The 15,845-nt window shown below is 42.0% G+C and overlaps 1 protein-coding gene across 3 annotated transcripts; it reads right to left on the bottom strand.

Moving 5' to 3' along the window:
• Positions 1 to 648: 648 nt before the first annotated feature.
• Positions 649 to 8,532, bottom strand: PDP2 (pyruvate dehydrogenase phosphatase catalytic subunit 2). 3 transcript variants are annotated; one of them, XM_069868757.1, is made up of 4 exons: positions 8,429 to 8,532; positions 3,033 to 5,655; positions 1,353 to 1,422; positions 649 to 1,049 (listed from the first exon to the last, which is right to left on the bottom strand). In XM_069868757.1, the coding sequence occupies exon 2, from the start codon at positions 5,587 to 5,589 to the stop codon at positions 3,988 to 3,990; it is 1,602 nt and encodes a 533-aa protein (XP_069724858.1). In that variant the 5' UTR covers positions 5,590 to 5,655; positions 8,429 to 8,532; the 3' UTR covers positions 649 to 1,049; positions 1,353 to 1,422; positions 3,033 to 3,987. The 3 variants fall into 3 exon arrangements, with proteins under 3 accessions (XP_069724858.1, XP_069724857.1, XP_069724859.1); XM_069868756.1 differs by having other exon boundaries at positions 649 to 1,422; XM_069868758.1 differs by lacking the exon at positions 8,429 to 8,532 and adding an exon at positions 7,432 to 7,829 and having other exon boundaries at positions 649 to 1,422.
• Between the last annotated feature and the right edge of the window lie 7,313 nt (positions 8,533 to 15,845).

The raw sequence follows: 15,845 nt of genomic DNA, 5'->3' as shown, positions 1-15,845 counted from the left end.
AACACCAAACAACCTCTTCCTCAAAGTTTAAACAAATATATTCTTTTGAAAAAAAATTTAAAAAGAAATAAAATAAAACAATATCTGTCCCAAATAATTTTGTTTCCCTTTACTTCCCCAAAAAGTCAAATACTTGGAATTCATGGAAATAAAGTTAAGCCTCAAAGCCTGCGCACATGAATACTTGCTACTGGCCTGTTATAATGTAAGGATTTAATCACTATTTCTATAGCTGATGTCTTTGCAGGGGTTTTGCATTGTTTTTAGGACAATTACAACACACATTGTGAATGATACAATGATATTTTGATTGCTGATGAACACACATGTGCAAGCTAAAACACTTTATGTAGATTGTCAAATTAACTAGAGCACAAGTTAGATATTTTGACCAGTGGACTCCTGCTCCCTCTGCTGACTAGTTAATTTAATGGAACCTCAATAGTATCACCACATCCTTCTATGTATTATTAATTATTTCCATTGTGGGAAAACCAAAGAGCTGCAAACACTTCAGCAAGCTCACAGCACCTACCTATTTACTTCTTCCCCAGCATGAACACTTCTGCTCTCCAATCTGGAATCCAGCAGCTTTTCATACGAGCATTCAGCAGAAAGAACACCAGATTCCATACAGCAACCAAAACATTCAGTGTTTTATCCATTTAATAAAGATCAGTTCTAAGCGTGAAATGAATATTTTTTCTTACAAACACAGTGATTCCCCCCATTATTTACAAAGAAGTTACCAAAAGAAAAAAAAACCACCACCCATCCAAACTCCAAATACATTATGGAGGCCTAAAAAATTAAATAAGCACCAAAATTTAGGAACATGGAATAAAGAGTTTTAGAGGAATAAAAAAAAAAAACAAAGTGACAAAGCTGTATTTTTACCTATGTTTTAGGGAAGAAAATCATATTTTTTCTGGAATTTACATCAGTTCTTAACCTCAGATGTTTTATGTAAGATTCAGAATGTCCATGATATCACGTTTTGAGACATGGAATTTGAGTGACTGATTTTTGAGCGTTGCTTCTCTGGACTGCTGTGGAATTAAAGAAAATAAGCACCAGGTAGAAATAGCTAACCTAAACCAAACAGCCTGCCTGCAAATACGTTTGTTCCGACATATTGTCAGTATTGCAGGATTTGTGTCTAAACGTGCTATCAAATCTTCACTTCATTGTGCTTGCGGGAGCAGATTACTGCATTTAGTTCACTCATTTAAACACTATTAATTCACCATGTCACAAAATACTACTTTTATTAATGCCTGTCAGGTGTGTTTGTAGCTAGAGAGGAAAAACTCTACCCCAATTCAAAGGGGTAGAATAATTTTTTTCCTTACCACAAGTATGGATAGGTTGTTTTCACTGGCCTGCAACAAATTCCATGAAGCAAGAAGTAAAATCCATGATCTGCATTAAAAAAAAACAACAAACCTCTAACTAGTTTAACGTTATTCATTTCCACTGCAGGATAATTAGAGCATTGCATGTTAAACTGAGCAAAACTAACCAAAATTAGAAACAGTACCTTTCTCACTGTCAAACACGTTCCCCAAAACAATCATTATCAAATTGCAGTTGCAGTTAAAACCTACCTACAGTAACGTATCCAGAAGTAACACTCAGATGACAGCATGCCACAATGACTCTGTCAAAAGATGACCTAGATTTCACCGCTGGGTGGTGAAAAGAACAAACCAGGTAATTTTACTTTATGACTGTATACGAGTTGGTTTGCTACATTAATTTGCAGTCGCAAGTTTGCTCTACATAAAAAGTTTTCTAGATTATCTTCATTAAAGTTGTATCACTTCCTATCAGCTGTGAGGTGGTTTCACCCCTTTGTTCCTCCAGCCACACTGTTAAGTGCTTTCTCTATTCAGATGTACTCTATATAAACACACTTTTACTGCGTAAGTCTGAAATTTAGGCTACGAAACATGTAACTAAAGACACAAAAGTATTTGTAAGAGCAAAGGGAACCAACCCACTTACAGCCAGAAGTGGTGAGGAAGGCTGCTGAGGAGCTCTCCTCTCCTCACCTGACTGCTTTGGGAGTACCGAGACCTTTCCCAAGGTTGAGCAGGGCCTGACCTTCATTGCTTTGCCAATTCCACCAGCTCCCGTAACACCTTGCACACCCCTAACACCTTCCTGTTGTCCCTGTCCCCAAGATCTGTGTTAGATTTCTTAAGCCAACTCTGTTTTGCTGATATCCAGGGGGACAGATCTCCTCATTTCACCTGAAACACAGGGTGGGCTGCCTCCAGGCTGAGATGCTGGATGTACTCCAATAGGTACTAGAAGGAAAAACTCCAGAGTAAATTGGTTTTCCAGAACAGAGGGGTCTGAGGATGCATTCAGTGATTGCATTTGCAGCATACAATGACAGGTCAATTTCAAATAGTCAAAAGCATTAATATTTTCTAAACAGTTTCAGTCTCCTTCTAATCAATCTTCAAAACAGATTATTGAAATGCCTGAACAAAACAGTGAGAATTTTTATCTGGAGGAAAAGTATACAAAAAAGTCCCAAAAATCCACAACTGCCACCAGTTTATACCCAAGATCTCATCTACTTCAGATCTTGAGATAAATTGAGGTACTTTTTAATCTGCTAAACAGCAGAAGGATAACACTTTTATTTTAAGTGAAATTCTCGGGGGGGAGAAGCAATATTTTTATCTGCTTTGCTGCACCCACACAAGTTCTTATTCGGCAGCAACAGTGGTAAACAGGCCCATGTTCCCAGCACACACAGTCTTGAGGGCAACAGTTACTGCTGTGCACACACAAGGGAGAGTCACTAGGGAACACAATATGCAAAACATTAAGGAAATACAGATCATTTGCAAGCCTGGATTGGCCCTCGAGAAAGCGCAGTATAAAAGAAAAACATTGTAAAATACACAGAAGGATCTGTTCAGAGATTAGAACATACACTCATTAGAGAAAATAACTGCACCTATCAGGAAAATCTGACATCCAAAGGTAGGAATAAAAGTAATGTAAAGACTAACCATATTTTGGTGAAATATCAGCACTGTTTTTTCTCTCTTCTAATTCAAACCTGAAGAGAAAGATGCTCTCTCAAATTGCTGTATTTACATTTAGATGAATTTTTGAACTTCCGGATCTGTCAAACTTCTTTTAAATTACAGCTGGTGGATCTGACGCCCAGCACTTCATAGATCAGTACTTAATAGTAAGAGTAGATTTTTTTAAGCAAGCTAGACACTTAAATGTTTAGGTCTAGGACTGTTACTACCTAAACAGGGAACTGCGAAGTGCCTCACGTGTGTTTGAACTGTAAACTGTCACACAAGTCCATAAACAAAGTTAAAGGTATATGAGTTCACACTTCAAAGCAACTGTGAAGAAAATACGATTGTTTCCTAGCATAAAGAAGATCAGGGAAAAAAACATCTGACAGTCTCCAGGCCCTTTGCTCTGCCTGCTCTCGTGTTGTCTTCACATATACAAGGCAATTTGTTTAAGTATCTGACACTGTTATCTCAAATAAAGATTTGGTAGCTTTTTTATTTAATTCAATTACAGTGCTTCAATAGGATGCTCCTCATTTTCCACAACAGCACAGCATTTCTTACACTCCATGCAGCTACAGGCATTATCCATCTCTCTATTAAACTGGCCAGTCCCAGAGAAATTTGTCTTGTTTGTTCATTTGGGAAGCGTTACCAGCAGTTCCCATGGTGTCAGAACCGGCTCAGCAATTTTTACTTCAGTTACATTTCAACTTTTATCAAAACATTTTTCTTCAGTGTACAGACCTGGAAACCCAGGGAACTTTCACTAAACTCACTTTTAGAAAGTTATTTTCAAGACTAGTAAGTAACACAAAGACTTAGGAACTTCCAGACCGTACTGGTAACAGCTTGACTAGCAGAGAAAAGAACAGTGATGGTTTCAGTATCAAAGCTGGCTCGTGGTACAGAGCAGCCACAGTGCAAGTCTCTATTCATTGTTTCTGTAGTAATTTTCAATTGTTTCTGAATTAAAATACACCACAGTAATGGTGATATCATCTCTGTACATTCTCACAAGGTCTTCAGGCAGCGTCAGCATGGCAGCAAGTTTCTCTTGGTCCACCTCCCCGTACTCATTACTTCCAATTGCATGTCGTATTAAATGAGTAGCGATGTTCTGGTCAAGCGAGGCAATGCCTCTGGTTTTCCTCTGAAGTAATAAGCTGTGCATATAGCCCAAATTAACCGGTTTCTGAAAAGCCAGGTGTGGTTTCTGCACACTAAGCTCTGTAAGGTGTTCACCAACAAGTTTTACAACCTTCTCATTACTTAGCATCTCCCACAGGCCATCTGAGGCAATAACTAGAAACTTATCCTTGCCTCTTAATTTGTGGTATGTGACTTCAGGCTCTGCAGTTAAATAAGGGGGTGTATGGTAGTTTGGAGGGACATACTGATAAATATTTAAAGCCTCAACATCACAGCTGTTCTCGAGGACACTGTGTTGCAATTCTTTACTCCATTTTAATTGCACATCTCCAAAAGCTCTGGAGGGCATGAGAATCCCCAGTAATCGGTCATTAACAAAGAGGGTTTTCTCCTCAGATCTGGGATGTTCTCTCTTCAGCCTTCTAATTTCAAATTCATCAAAGGCGTTATGGTCTCGAGTTAGAGGGAGAGCAGACCACATTCCATCTTTTTCGTGAACCCCTAAAACTGCTCTGCAGTCACCAGTATTTGCAACATGTAAGTGAACACCATCAACGTGAGCTACACAGGCTGTTGCACCAGAAAAAGCCACCTGAAGGGCAATATTTCTCATCAGCTCATTTTCCTGAGGAGCCTGAACTTCCAGTGATATGTCTGAGTCCAGTCTTTTGAATGCACATGTCATGGCTTCTTCTAAACTAAATCCTAGCTCGGCGTCCAGGTCCAGTAAATGTTGCCAGTAAACCCGGAGGTTTTCAAAATACTGAGGAGTTATTCCTCGATACTCCACATCATTTGGATGCTTGTGCCATTGCAGAATAGGTAGAATTGGCTTCATGCACTCAACGGCAAGCTCAATCTCTTCCAAGGTTTGCCGGGACATGAGTGAAACCGCTATGTAATGCAGGAGTCTCTCGCTCACTGCCTGAGCACAGGCAGAACCTGCGTGGCCATCAAAGACTCCAAACATCATCCCTTTGGTCTGCAAGCAAGTGGCTGCGCTTCGGCGGTCTTCAATAGGGGAGTTGGACGCCAGCTGGTTACTTTCAAACCTCAACACAGAACTGGCATTTTTACCATTCAAAGCCAGTATTTTATGGGATAATTCACCTGCTCTGAGTATATCATTGATTTGTGATGGAGATAACTGGAAAGAGAGTTGTTCTTCTTCAGTGGAAGTGTGTCGGAATGCTCTTTGTAAGGAGAAAATACTGTCTAAACTGCAGCTCCCAGCAGGGTAGAGAGGCGTTCTGGAGAAAACAAGCTTCCATTTTATATTGTGTCTATTTGGGATACAGATGGAGTACAAACGTCCTCTTCCTTGTAAAACAATGCTGTTTCTTGCCGAGCTTAAGATCCAGGATGATACAGTTCTTGACATTATAAGTGACTCCACAGATAGACGCACCTTAGTTCAGTAACACGGAACGTCCTCACAGTCTGGAATCTAAAAACAGGAAAGGAATGAAATTTAGAAGCTTCACAAAAGCTTCCTATATAGCAAAACAACAGCAACCCTACATCTCACAGAAATATTCAGAACCTCTTTTCAAAAAACACCACTACAAATAGAGGCATCTTAAAATTGGTACTATTTCCACCACTTAAATAAAACCTTGGTGAGTTCAGTTAGGATATCATAGAATCATAGAATAACCAGGTTGGAAGAGACCCACCAGATCATCGAGTCCAACCGTTCCTATCAAACACTAAACCATTCCCCTCAGCACCTCGTCCACCCGTGCCTTAAAAACCTCCAGGGAAGGCGACTCAACCCCCTCCCTGGGCAGCCTGTTCCAGTGCCCAATGACCCTTTCTGTGAAGAATTTTTGATATGACTGCTCCTCTCCAGTTAAACCACCAGAAAAGCCAATTTTTATTTTCCAGGCATGTTTTTCCTCATTGTGGGAAGGCTAAGAAGAAACTCCCACATTACAAGAAATGTAATCATAAACTGTTCATTCAAAAGCCTGGTCTAACATGACATAAAACAGATCCAACAAGTTAGAAAACAGAAACCCAGGTGAAAATGCACGAAGAACTCTGCTAGAATACAGCACATTAATACACTCCAAAAAGGCAAAAAACCAGGAGAAGCTCAGTACTCAAACCCTCTAGAGAAACTGAAAGAGAAGGAAATGAATGAATGACTTATCACCATGATCCTCACATCTCGAACAAGCTCATCTACCTTTCTAATTCTGTTCCAGCTTAAAAGCTCAACTTTTTTTACCTTCAAGGTCTTAAGCAACCTTCACGTAGGTAGGATTTTTTACATAGCTGAAGGCAGATTCTACCACTGGTTAATTAACACATTTATCATGGCATTATGCACCTTGATGCAGGGAGAGCTATAGCACAGTTGCACTAACAACACTTACAGGTTTACAGTTAGGCATGTTCATCTGGAGTGCGATCAGAACAAGTAGCTGTGAAGAGCTCTGCTGCCAACAGTGCTAAAACCCAAGGCACCAGAATAGCTAAAGTCTTCAGTCACCATGGGGGAGATCCATCATGCTCTCTCCCACTTGTAACAAGGTATTGAGCTGTGCAAAATGGCTACATAAAACCAGATGCCCACTGAGCCTACCCGACCAGTTGCAAGAAAATGGCTCTAAGAAACCAGCAGGAGCTAAAAACAAACTCAAACTATTCTAAACAAAAGGCCTACTGATACAAGCCAAGGACTCTGCTGAAATCCCATCTGGAAAACAAAAGCAGTGGGTCACAAAACATTTCTGAAGCATACCAGCCATACTTCACAACAGAAAAGAGACAAGCCCCACCAACAAGGGCCCCACCACTATAACTCTGGGGACCCAATGAGGACAGGCAGACACAATATAATTTTACTGCTGATGTCAGGAAAGCAGATGGAAAAGACAATGCTAGTTCATCGCTGGAGGCTTGCCTGCAATCTCCTGGGACATTGACATCTCCCAACACAACTGGCATCTTTTCTGGTACTATACCCCCATAGTACACAACCGAAAAAATAGGAAGACAGCCAATACTGCTGACCAAGAAGTATCAGCTAAACCCAAAAAGCACCAACAGCACAAGACAAGCCTTCATGTTCTCCAACCTTTCCCAGGCCTTTCCCCATCCTGGTTTTCCTTCTCTCTCTCCCCGTCCTCCTCAGACACATGAGATTGAAACAATCACAACTTTCAAGTCCTTGACTCAAACAAGCCTATAGGAACAGTGTTTTAAACAAACTTACCCTGTTCACATCAGCTGACTGACAGACACAGCAAGGTGGTGATTTTTCTCCTAGCAGCAGTTGCCCAATACCATTTACACACGTCTGCCTAGCATCAGGTAGCACCAATCAGTCCCGGACCACATTTCTGAGCACCCCTACTCACTGCCCATAACTCCAATATTCACACCCTCAGGTTCCTACCCTGCTGCAGTGTGCAGACTCCACCACTCCTGCCCAGTACGCCCACCCGAACCCACGAGCCGCTCCAGCACAAGTCACATTACAACCCGGCAGCAGTGCTAATAAAAGCAATGTGCTAAAGATCGTTATGCAAGAGCCAATTACACAAAGCCTGTGCTCCCTGCTCAGCGCACCTACTGCTTCAGCACCCAACACCGCACTTCCTCATCAGGTTAATTAGTGCGATCGCTGACACCCGAACTGACCCCACGACCACAGCCCACTTGCTGCTGGGGGCGCAGAGGACGCACTGGGGGCTCACAGAACATGAGCCCCCACCTTTTTCCAATAAAAGAACAGATATCCATTGCATCACATACCCATAACACATCCATTAGAGCCTTCCAGTACTGAAAGGGAGCCTTACAGGAAAGATGAGGAAGGACTCCTTATCAGGGAGGGCAGGCATAGGATGAGGGGGAAGGGTTTTAAGCTGAAAGAGGGGAGATTTAGATGAGGTATGAGGAAGAAATATTTTCTTGTGAGGGTGGGGAGGCTCTGGCCTAGGCTGCCCGGGGAAGCCGTGACTGCCCCATCCCTGGAGGTGTCCGAGGCCAGGCTGGATGGGGCTTGATCCAGAGGGAGGTGTCCCTGCCCACGGCAGGGTGTGGAACTGGATGGGTTTAAGGTCCCTTCCCAGCCAAAGCGTTCCACGATTCATTTTCACAGCCCCCCTCAGGCCTTCTCACCCCCCCCCCCCATTCCCCTCACGGACCACCCCACCCCACCCTGCCAGGCCAGCCCTCGCCCTCCCAGCCCCGCCGCTCCCCCTCACCCGGCGGAAGGGACGGCGGCCGCGCCCACACAAGCTCCAGCGGCGGCGGTAGCGGCGGCGGTAGCGGTTGTGGCGGCAGCACCGGCGGCAGCAGCGGCGGCAGCACCGGCGGCGGCAGCAGCGCGTCTCCCCCCGCCCCGCTGCCCTGCCCGCCCGCACCACCCGCCACGCGCCCCCGGCCTCCCGCAGGCCCCGCCCCCCGGCGCGGGGCGTTGGCGATGATTGACGGCCCCTCGACCAATCAGCACCACGGAACGCGGCCCGCGCCCCCCTCGACGACCAATCAGCGCCTCGGAACGCAGACCGCGCCCCCCCCCCCGGCGCCCCGCCCCGAGCAACCTCCGCGGCGCGAGGCGGGGCGCGCGCGGGTTCCTGTCAGGACACGGCGAGGCGGGCGGAGCGCGCGCCGGGGCGGAGCGCGGGATCCCTCCGCCCCGCCGCCATGTTTAGGGTAGAGGGGGATTTAGTGCCCGTGCAGTTCTAGCCCTCCGGCTGTGGGATAAAGAGAATGGTATGAGATGCAGTGCAATGCAATAGATCTTGAAGCCCATTCAGTTCCAACCCCTCTGCCGTGGGATGGGATGGGATGGGATGGGATGGGATGGGATGGGATGGGATGGGATGGGATGGGATGGGATGGGATGGGATGGGATGGGATGGGATGGATCTTCAAGCCGTTAGGGTTTGAACCGCTTTGTCAGTTCCAACCTCACTGCCATGGAATAGAATAGAATAGAATAGAATAGAATAGAATAGAATAGAATAGAATAGAATAGAATAGAATAGAATAGAATAGAATACAACACAAAGCAATACGATACAATACAATACAATGGTTTGGGCTGGAAGGGACCCCAGAGCCCATCCAGTCCCACCCCTGCCGTGGGCAGGGACACCTCCCACTGCTTCCAGTTGCTCCCAGCCCCATCCAACCTGGCCTGGAACCCCTCCAGGGATGGGGCAGCCACCCCTGCTCTGGGACCCCTCCAGGGATGGGGCAGCCACCCCTGCTCTGGGCAACCTGGGCCAGTGTCTCACCACCCTCATCGTGAAGAAATTCTTCCTTATGTTTAATCTAAATCTCCCCCCTCCCAATTTAAAGCCATTCCCCCTTGTCCTTTCACTTGGCTCCCTTGTAAAAAGCCCCTCCCCAGCTTTCCTGGAGCCTCTTCCAGCACTGGAAGCTGCTCTAAGGTCTCCTCGGAGCCTTCTCTTCTCCAGGCTGAGCAACCCCAACCCTCTCAGCCTGGCCTCGTATGGGAGGTGCTCCAGCATCATCTTCATGGCCTCCTCTGGACCCATTCCAACAGTTGCATGTCCTTCTCATCCTGAGGATTTTCCCCCCATTACTGAAGTTCGAAAAACATTGTTCTACTTAGGGACAGCCTTGAAAGTGTTCATTTGTTTGTTTTTAATACAATTCTATACCCTTTATTGCTCCCCCATTTTTTTTGTTTCCATATGTCTGCCTTTCTTGGTTAAAATTTCTACTGACAGCCTGTACAGATTTGTATCCATATATCACAGAATCACAGAATAGTTTGGGTTGGAAGGGACTTCAAGATCATCTAGTTCCAACCTCTCTGCGATACATAATAATGATCGCTTAGAGTAATGTGTATCCTTGTATGTTTGAGTTGCGTAAATCAAAAGAAAGAAGTACTGTGTGACTAGGAAGCCAGAATTGCTGGCTGGAGGAGATCAACCTTGAAGAGGGGACGTGTTGCACAACATCACCTTAACCACCCACGCCCAGCAGGCCAGTTTGACAAAAAGATACCTAGAAGCAATTCCTGAATGTCACTAGAGAGACCCTACTAGCAGAAATGCCATTATTAAGGTTAGAAATAACGTGACTATGTGAAGTGTTTCCAAGAAATGAGATATATATGCATGTAATACGAAGATAAAAAGCTCTAGTACTAGTATTTGGGGGTGCTTGTCTTAGGAGAAGCTTATCACACACACACAACACACACACAGAAAGCACTGAATGAAATAATGCCTCCTTTGTAAAACTCCAGAAAGAGTCTTGGAGAGTTTTATTTTGACCACATTTATGGTAACACTACTGAGAGGTTTTATGCCTCATAACAAGAAGGGAAGGGGCCCAAAGTGCAGGGTGGTTAATAAGTAGTTTTGTGCATTACGCATTGGTTACTAAGTAGTCTTTGCTTTAACCTGAAATAGTGATTTTGCAAAAATGGAGACTCACAAGTGGATTTGATATTACCAGCGTATTTTTTGTTCTCCTGGCTTTCGTGTTGAAGCATTTTTCATTTAGATAATGTGTTGCAGGTATCCTAGATGATAAATGTGTTCCCAGGGTATCTCAAGGGGAAGGATGTGTGATCATCTATATCAGCCTGAGCTTTCATTTGTTTTTTGTTTTTATTAATGCAGAAAAACACAGTTTCATGCTAAATGGAAGACCAAAACAAGAAAAAAAAACCTGAAGGTAACCTTAAAGAAAAATTTCAGGACATTATTTTATCACGCATAGAACCAATGAAGTTTAACATAGTTATTTGTCTGACAAATGTTCTGAACTGGAAGGTGTCACCGGCAGCAGCCACTGTATGCACCTCTCTGCTTTGCTTCACTGCCCGGGTATCCTGATAGCAGTTTCTCGGTCCCAAGCTGCTCTTCATTCTGACCTACCCATTTTTTTCAGGTGTTTTTACCATTTAGAACAGTGATAAATCCTCATAAAGCAGCATAAGAACTAACTCAACTGCTCTGGGTTTCCTGCACTCCCTACATGTTTAAATGCTTCTCTTCAGCTGAAAGCTCTTACTTATCTCTCACATGGTTATGCCATAACTGCATACACACAAGCTGAAGTGATTAAAGAAATGTGTAAATGAAGGTGAAACAATTAAGAGTCCTGCAGAAGAAAATGTTGCTGTTGTTCCATATTGCCTAAGCACAAGAAAAATACCATAGTGAAGGCTTCCAAGAAACTTAGTGTTTTACGGTGTTTCGGGGTTAATATCCAGTACTTGACAGGACTGTGTATTTAGTTGAACTGAGATTTAGATTCTGCTTTGGAGTGTTTGGTTACAATGATGAACTAGAGTCACATATAATTAACTTTTAAAAAAAGTAGAAATGTTACTTTCTGATTTGATTTGAGAACAGAAACAGTATTGCTCAGGCTTGCAGTAGTTTTTCCTCCAGGAAGATCTAATTAAAATGACAAATTTCTGTTGCAACAGTGGCTTGGTTGCCGTAGTGCTCTGTCTTGCATTGAAAAAAAATATAACTTAAGTTGCTTTAAATAAAGCTGAGATTTGAGTTTGACTTCCCTGTTTATCAGTGAGTTGAAGTTTAGTATCAAATGCCCTTTGCCAGAAGAAACTTATCAGTATTTATAAGCAAATGAATGTAATTCCAGGGGCATTGCATTAAGGCGTAGTAATAAGTTAAAATGTAGCAAATGCTATATTTAGATTTTTTCAAGGTGTAATTTTATCTGTTGACTGGTACAGTCAGCAACTCTGATTTTCTTTGCAAATACATTGTTGTGCTCATTTCTCCATTGCTTGTTTAGGGCATGACCCAGCTCCCACTGAAGTCAGCAACAGTTTCAGCAGGCTTAAATATGTTTCAGATAAAGCAAAATGTTTATTTGAGCCTAAAAGGTCAGTTTGAGAAAGCTGATTGCATGAAACAGGTTGTGATCAGGCCACTCAAGCACATGGCCTCTCTACTGCTGACCTTGGGACATTACCAAAATAGTAACAGATTGCTTTATTTCTGCTTATATTGCATACCTCCCATTGCATATAGGGGCTTGAAATAAGCTTGGGTTTACTGTTTTGTGATCATTTATGCTTTGGCTTAATTCTAGATTCTATGATGATCTTAATATTAAGGCAAAATTACTCTTATTATTCATTATCTTAGCTATACCAAATTTCTTAGCAAAGCATGAAGAAGGCTCTGAGGAGAATAACTAGCTCAAGGTTAGATTACAATAACCTGAAGATGCTGACACCACCACATTGCATTTGTTCTACTTTACACATTCCCAAAATCTGTTTACAAAGACAAAAGTAAATGACTTTGTGCAGCCTTTGCAAAGCAGGCATTTCAGCATTCTGCTGTGAATTTTAATCATTTGTTCAAAAAAATTAATGAAGTAAAATAGAAGATGCACAATCTGATATACCTGAAGTAATTCAAGTTAATAAAGAAGGACCAGAATTATGCAAGGCTAACAGAATATTTGCACAGTGAGGATTTTCATCCACAAACTGTAAAGCTGATAAGAAAAAATGACTTCTTGGGAAGGGAGTGTGAGGAGGTGTCCCACAAGTTGTGACCTTTGCTTGAGGGTCTTAGCGCTTAGTGTTCTACTTTGAAAAGAACAGCGACCAACTCAACGCCAGTCCACCAAACATTCGGATACCTTCCCGCTCAGAGCCTTTAAACATGTCAGCTATTTACCATATGTATTTCCCCTCATGAGTAGTGAAATAAATTTAATTTGCTGAATATCATATTTTGAATTTTCACAAAAGAAAAAAAACATCAGCACCTCAGATGCAGAAATATCTTCTCATAAACCAAAAAAATCCCCAGGAATGAGAATGGGAAAAATAAATGTCCTTTAGGTCTGTTAAAGCAATTTCTTTTTCCTAGTCTGGTTGCAGGAAATTCCAGTCTTTGATCTATAAAATCTAAAACAAATACTCAAATGCAAGGAAAGCAAACAAGCTGCAAGAAATGTCAACAAATAGAGATAAACACAATGAACTGCTGAAGGAAAAATGCCATTCCAACTCTCCAACCTCATTTAACCTCTGCTGTTACCGCAGAGGCTAAGCAGTGCATCTATAGATGAAGTTCAGGGGTTGAACTGAAGATCCAGTTTGAGTTAATGTAATTGGACTGGTGCAAAGCCCTATCCTGTTGCTGTAATTGGATCCGAACTCCACATGTATCAATTTTACCAGACCTAACTTACAGTCTGGTTTGAGTTAAACTGAAATACACGTTCCATTAAGGTTCTGTACCACTGTAAAAGTGAGTTTAGATTTATTGGGGAGAACTTGTAAATGCAGGAACATCTTCTGGCTTGGTATGCAGTGCGCAGTTGCAGAAAAGTAATTCTATACCTTTCCTCTCGTGTCTCCTTCCACCTTCTTCCCCTTCAACAGAAGAACAGCCTTAGAGCCATGCAAATTTGAAAGAGTTCCAAGTCAGTCAGGTTTCATCGGTATCCTGCAGTTTCCTCAGGGTAAGCGAGAAAAAAACTGAGACTCCCCACTCACAGACAGCATACAGCAAAACCCTCCGTGTTTTTACTAAAGGACGCTTTTGCATGCAGAAGGAATTCAGAGAAGAAACCTGCTAATCTAGGATAGATTATCTCATTTTTTCAGGTTTATCTCAGCTTTTTTTCCTGAAATGCTCCCTTTTTTATCTTTCTGACCTTTGAACACCAACACAGCACCATCTGGTGACAAGGCACCTTGCAACACTATTCCCCTTTTGCTTATGTTTGGGTTTATTTACACTCAGCGTGACATTTATAATTATAAATCACTGCTAAATCGTATCAACTATATCATGGAAACTGCCTGAAAATCTTTCTGTTTGCAGAGGATGGGAAAAACCCTAACTTGAACCTGAACTGCAGCTATTAAAGTTAAAAAGTTAAAGCTAACCTTGTGTGCAGTTTGGCAGGCAGAGGATATCTCCACTCTGTCAGTGAAAAGAGGAACAACAGAAAAATAGAACTGATTTATTGAGATTGTTTGGAGAGATTGGGGTTTATCTGATGAGGGAGTTACAAACCAGCACATTTACACTCACCCTTTAAAATACCTTTAAAACCAGTAGTTGTCAAAGTTAAAGTTCTCTCTCATCTGTTGTATTTTGATGCAATTGGCCTTAGAAATTGTTTCAAGCATTGCTAAAGCGTTCAGTTGCTGTAAGCATTGTGGTAAGAAGTGGTAACAGCCACTAGATGGCATTTTTAGCCCTTTTATAGCTGTGCACTTGCAGTCACTGCCCTGAATTCCTGACTCTGTGTCTTCTCAGTCGTGACGAGTGGGAGCCTAGCACCAGTTAAGCCAAGCCTTGCTGGAGAAGTTAGATTCAACTGCTGGTTTTCCTTCAGCATTGTTATACTTAGCATCTTCTTAGGGTCTAAAAGCATATATAGTGCACACTCCTTGGGTTTCATTATCCTCATCTCATGAGTAACAAGATAGAGTAACACAGGTAAAGGAATTAAAGGAGCTCCTGCTGTAATGCTCTCAAGGTTAACTAGATTTCAACTAACATATTAAGAAGCCAAGAATCTGTACAAGGAATGCAAATTAATTTGGTCCCTTTCACCCCAAAATATTATTGCTGGGAGAACTTTGCTAAATGAGAAATAATCATCAGTGAAGCTCTTCATGCTGCCCCTTCTGAAAATAACTTGGATTGATGATTTTAAGTCTTTTGATGGAGAACAATAATTCTTATTGTTAATACATTTGCTATGCTTTCCTGGTGGACTTTTATTTTCATTTACAGGGAAAAGACAGTACAGCAAAGCTTACTCTCTCTGAATACTACACTTTCATCATTCTGATCGCATTATTCATTGAGCATACAATAAAATTCACTGCTTCATGTAATACTCTATATTTCTTCTTGCAGTTTGCTTTTATAATCTCAAAATAAATGAAGTACATTAACTTGCAGAATGTAGTTTATAGCTTTAAAACCATACAAAAATTAAACATTTGTTCTTTTTTTTTATTGGATGACAGAAGTTTCAAGAAACAACGAACATATTTTGCTTCACCATAGTAAAAATTGTTAGAGATCATGTTCTTTAATCCAACAACTGAAAAAAAAACCACCCCTCTACACATGATAAAACTTATTTCTGAAGGAAGGTGTAGTTCAGTTCCTCCCAGAAGCTGAACACCTTGGGGGATTCAGTGTTTAAAGCTCTTTACAACAGCTAAGCTTTTACAATAGCCTTGTGAGTTAAACATTATCCGTCTGTTGTTTATGACTAAACCACCCTTAAAGAAGCTTAAATACCGTGTTCAAGGTCACAGAATGGACACGTTTGGTGGATAAATAAGATATTTATTTTATTGAGTGGTTGTAGGTGGAGGAAAACTGGACAAAGTTTTGGTATACAAGCCCTTTTTCCTTTTTGTGGGAGATTAAGTGAGCAAAAATGAGAGAAAATATTGTTCAGCAACCTGCTGTGAAAGTATGTGCTAATATAAATGCAGGCCTAGTCTGGCACCTTGATTAAGCTATATATAGTAAGTAATACTGGTTCAGTTTTAGTCAGCAAAGTATTTTAATTTACCACTAATAAAAATTTACCTGGGCTATCAAATGTCTCAGGTTCTTTCAAAGCTTTTTTGCAGTTTAAAATTAGTCTCTTCAGAAG

This window comes from Phaenicophaeus curvirostris, chromosome 14, assembly GCF_032191515.1.
Source record: "Phaenicophaeus curvirostris isolate KB17595 chromosome 14, BPBGC_Pcur_1.0, whole genome shotgun sequence".
In the NCBI taxonomy this organism is placed as follows: domain Eukaryota; kingdom Metazoa; phylum Chordata; class Aves; order Cuculiformes; family Cuculidae; genus Phaenicophaeus; species Phaenicophaeus curvirostris.
This window is presented reverse-complemented; position numbering and strand designations above follow the sequence as displayed.

Bases quoted from the DNA above. Each gene is read 5' to 3' on its own strand.
- PDP2 (XM_069868756.1), bottom strand. From the start codon at position 5,589: ATGTCAAGAACTGTATCATCCTGGATCTTAAGCTCGGCAAGAAACAGC.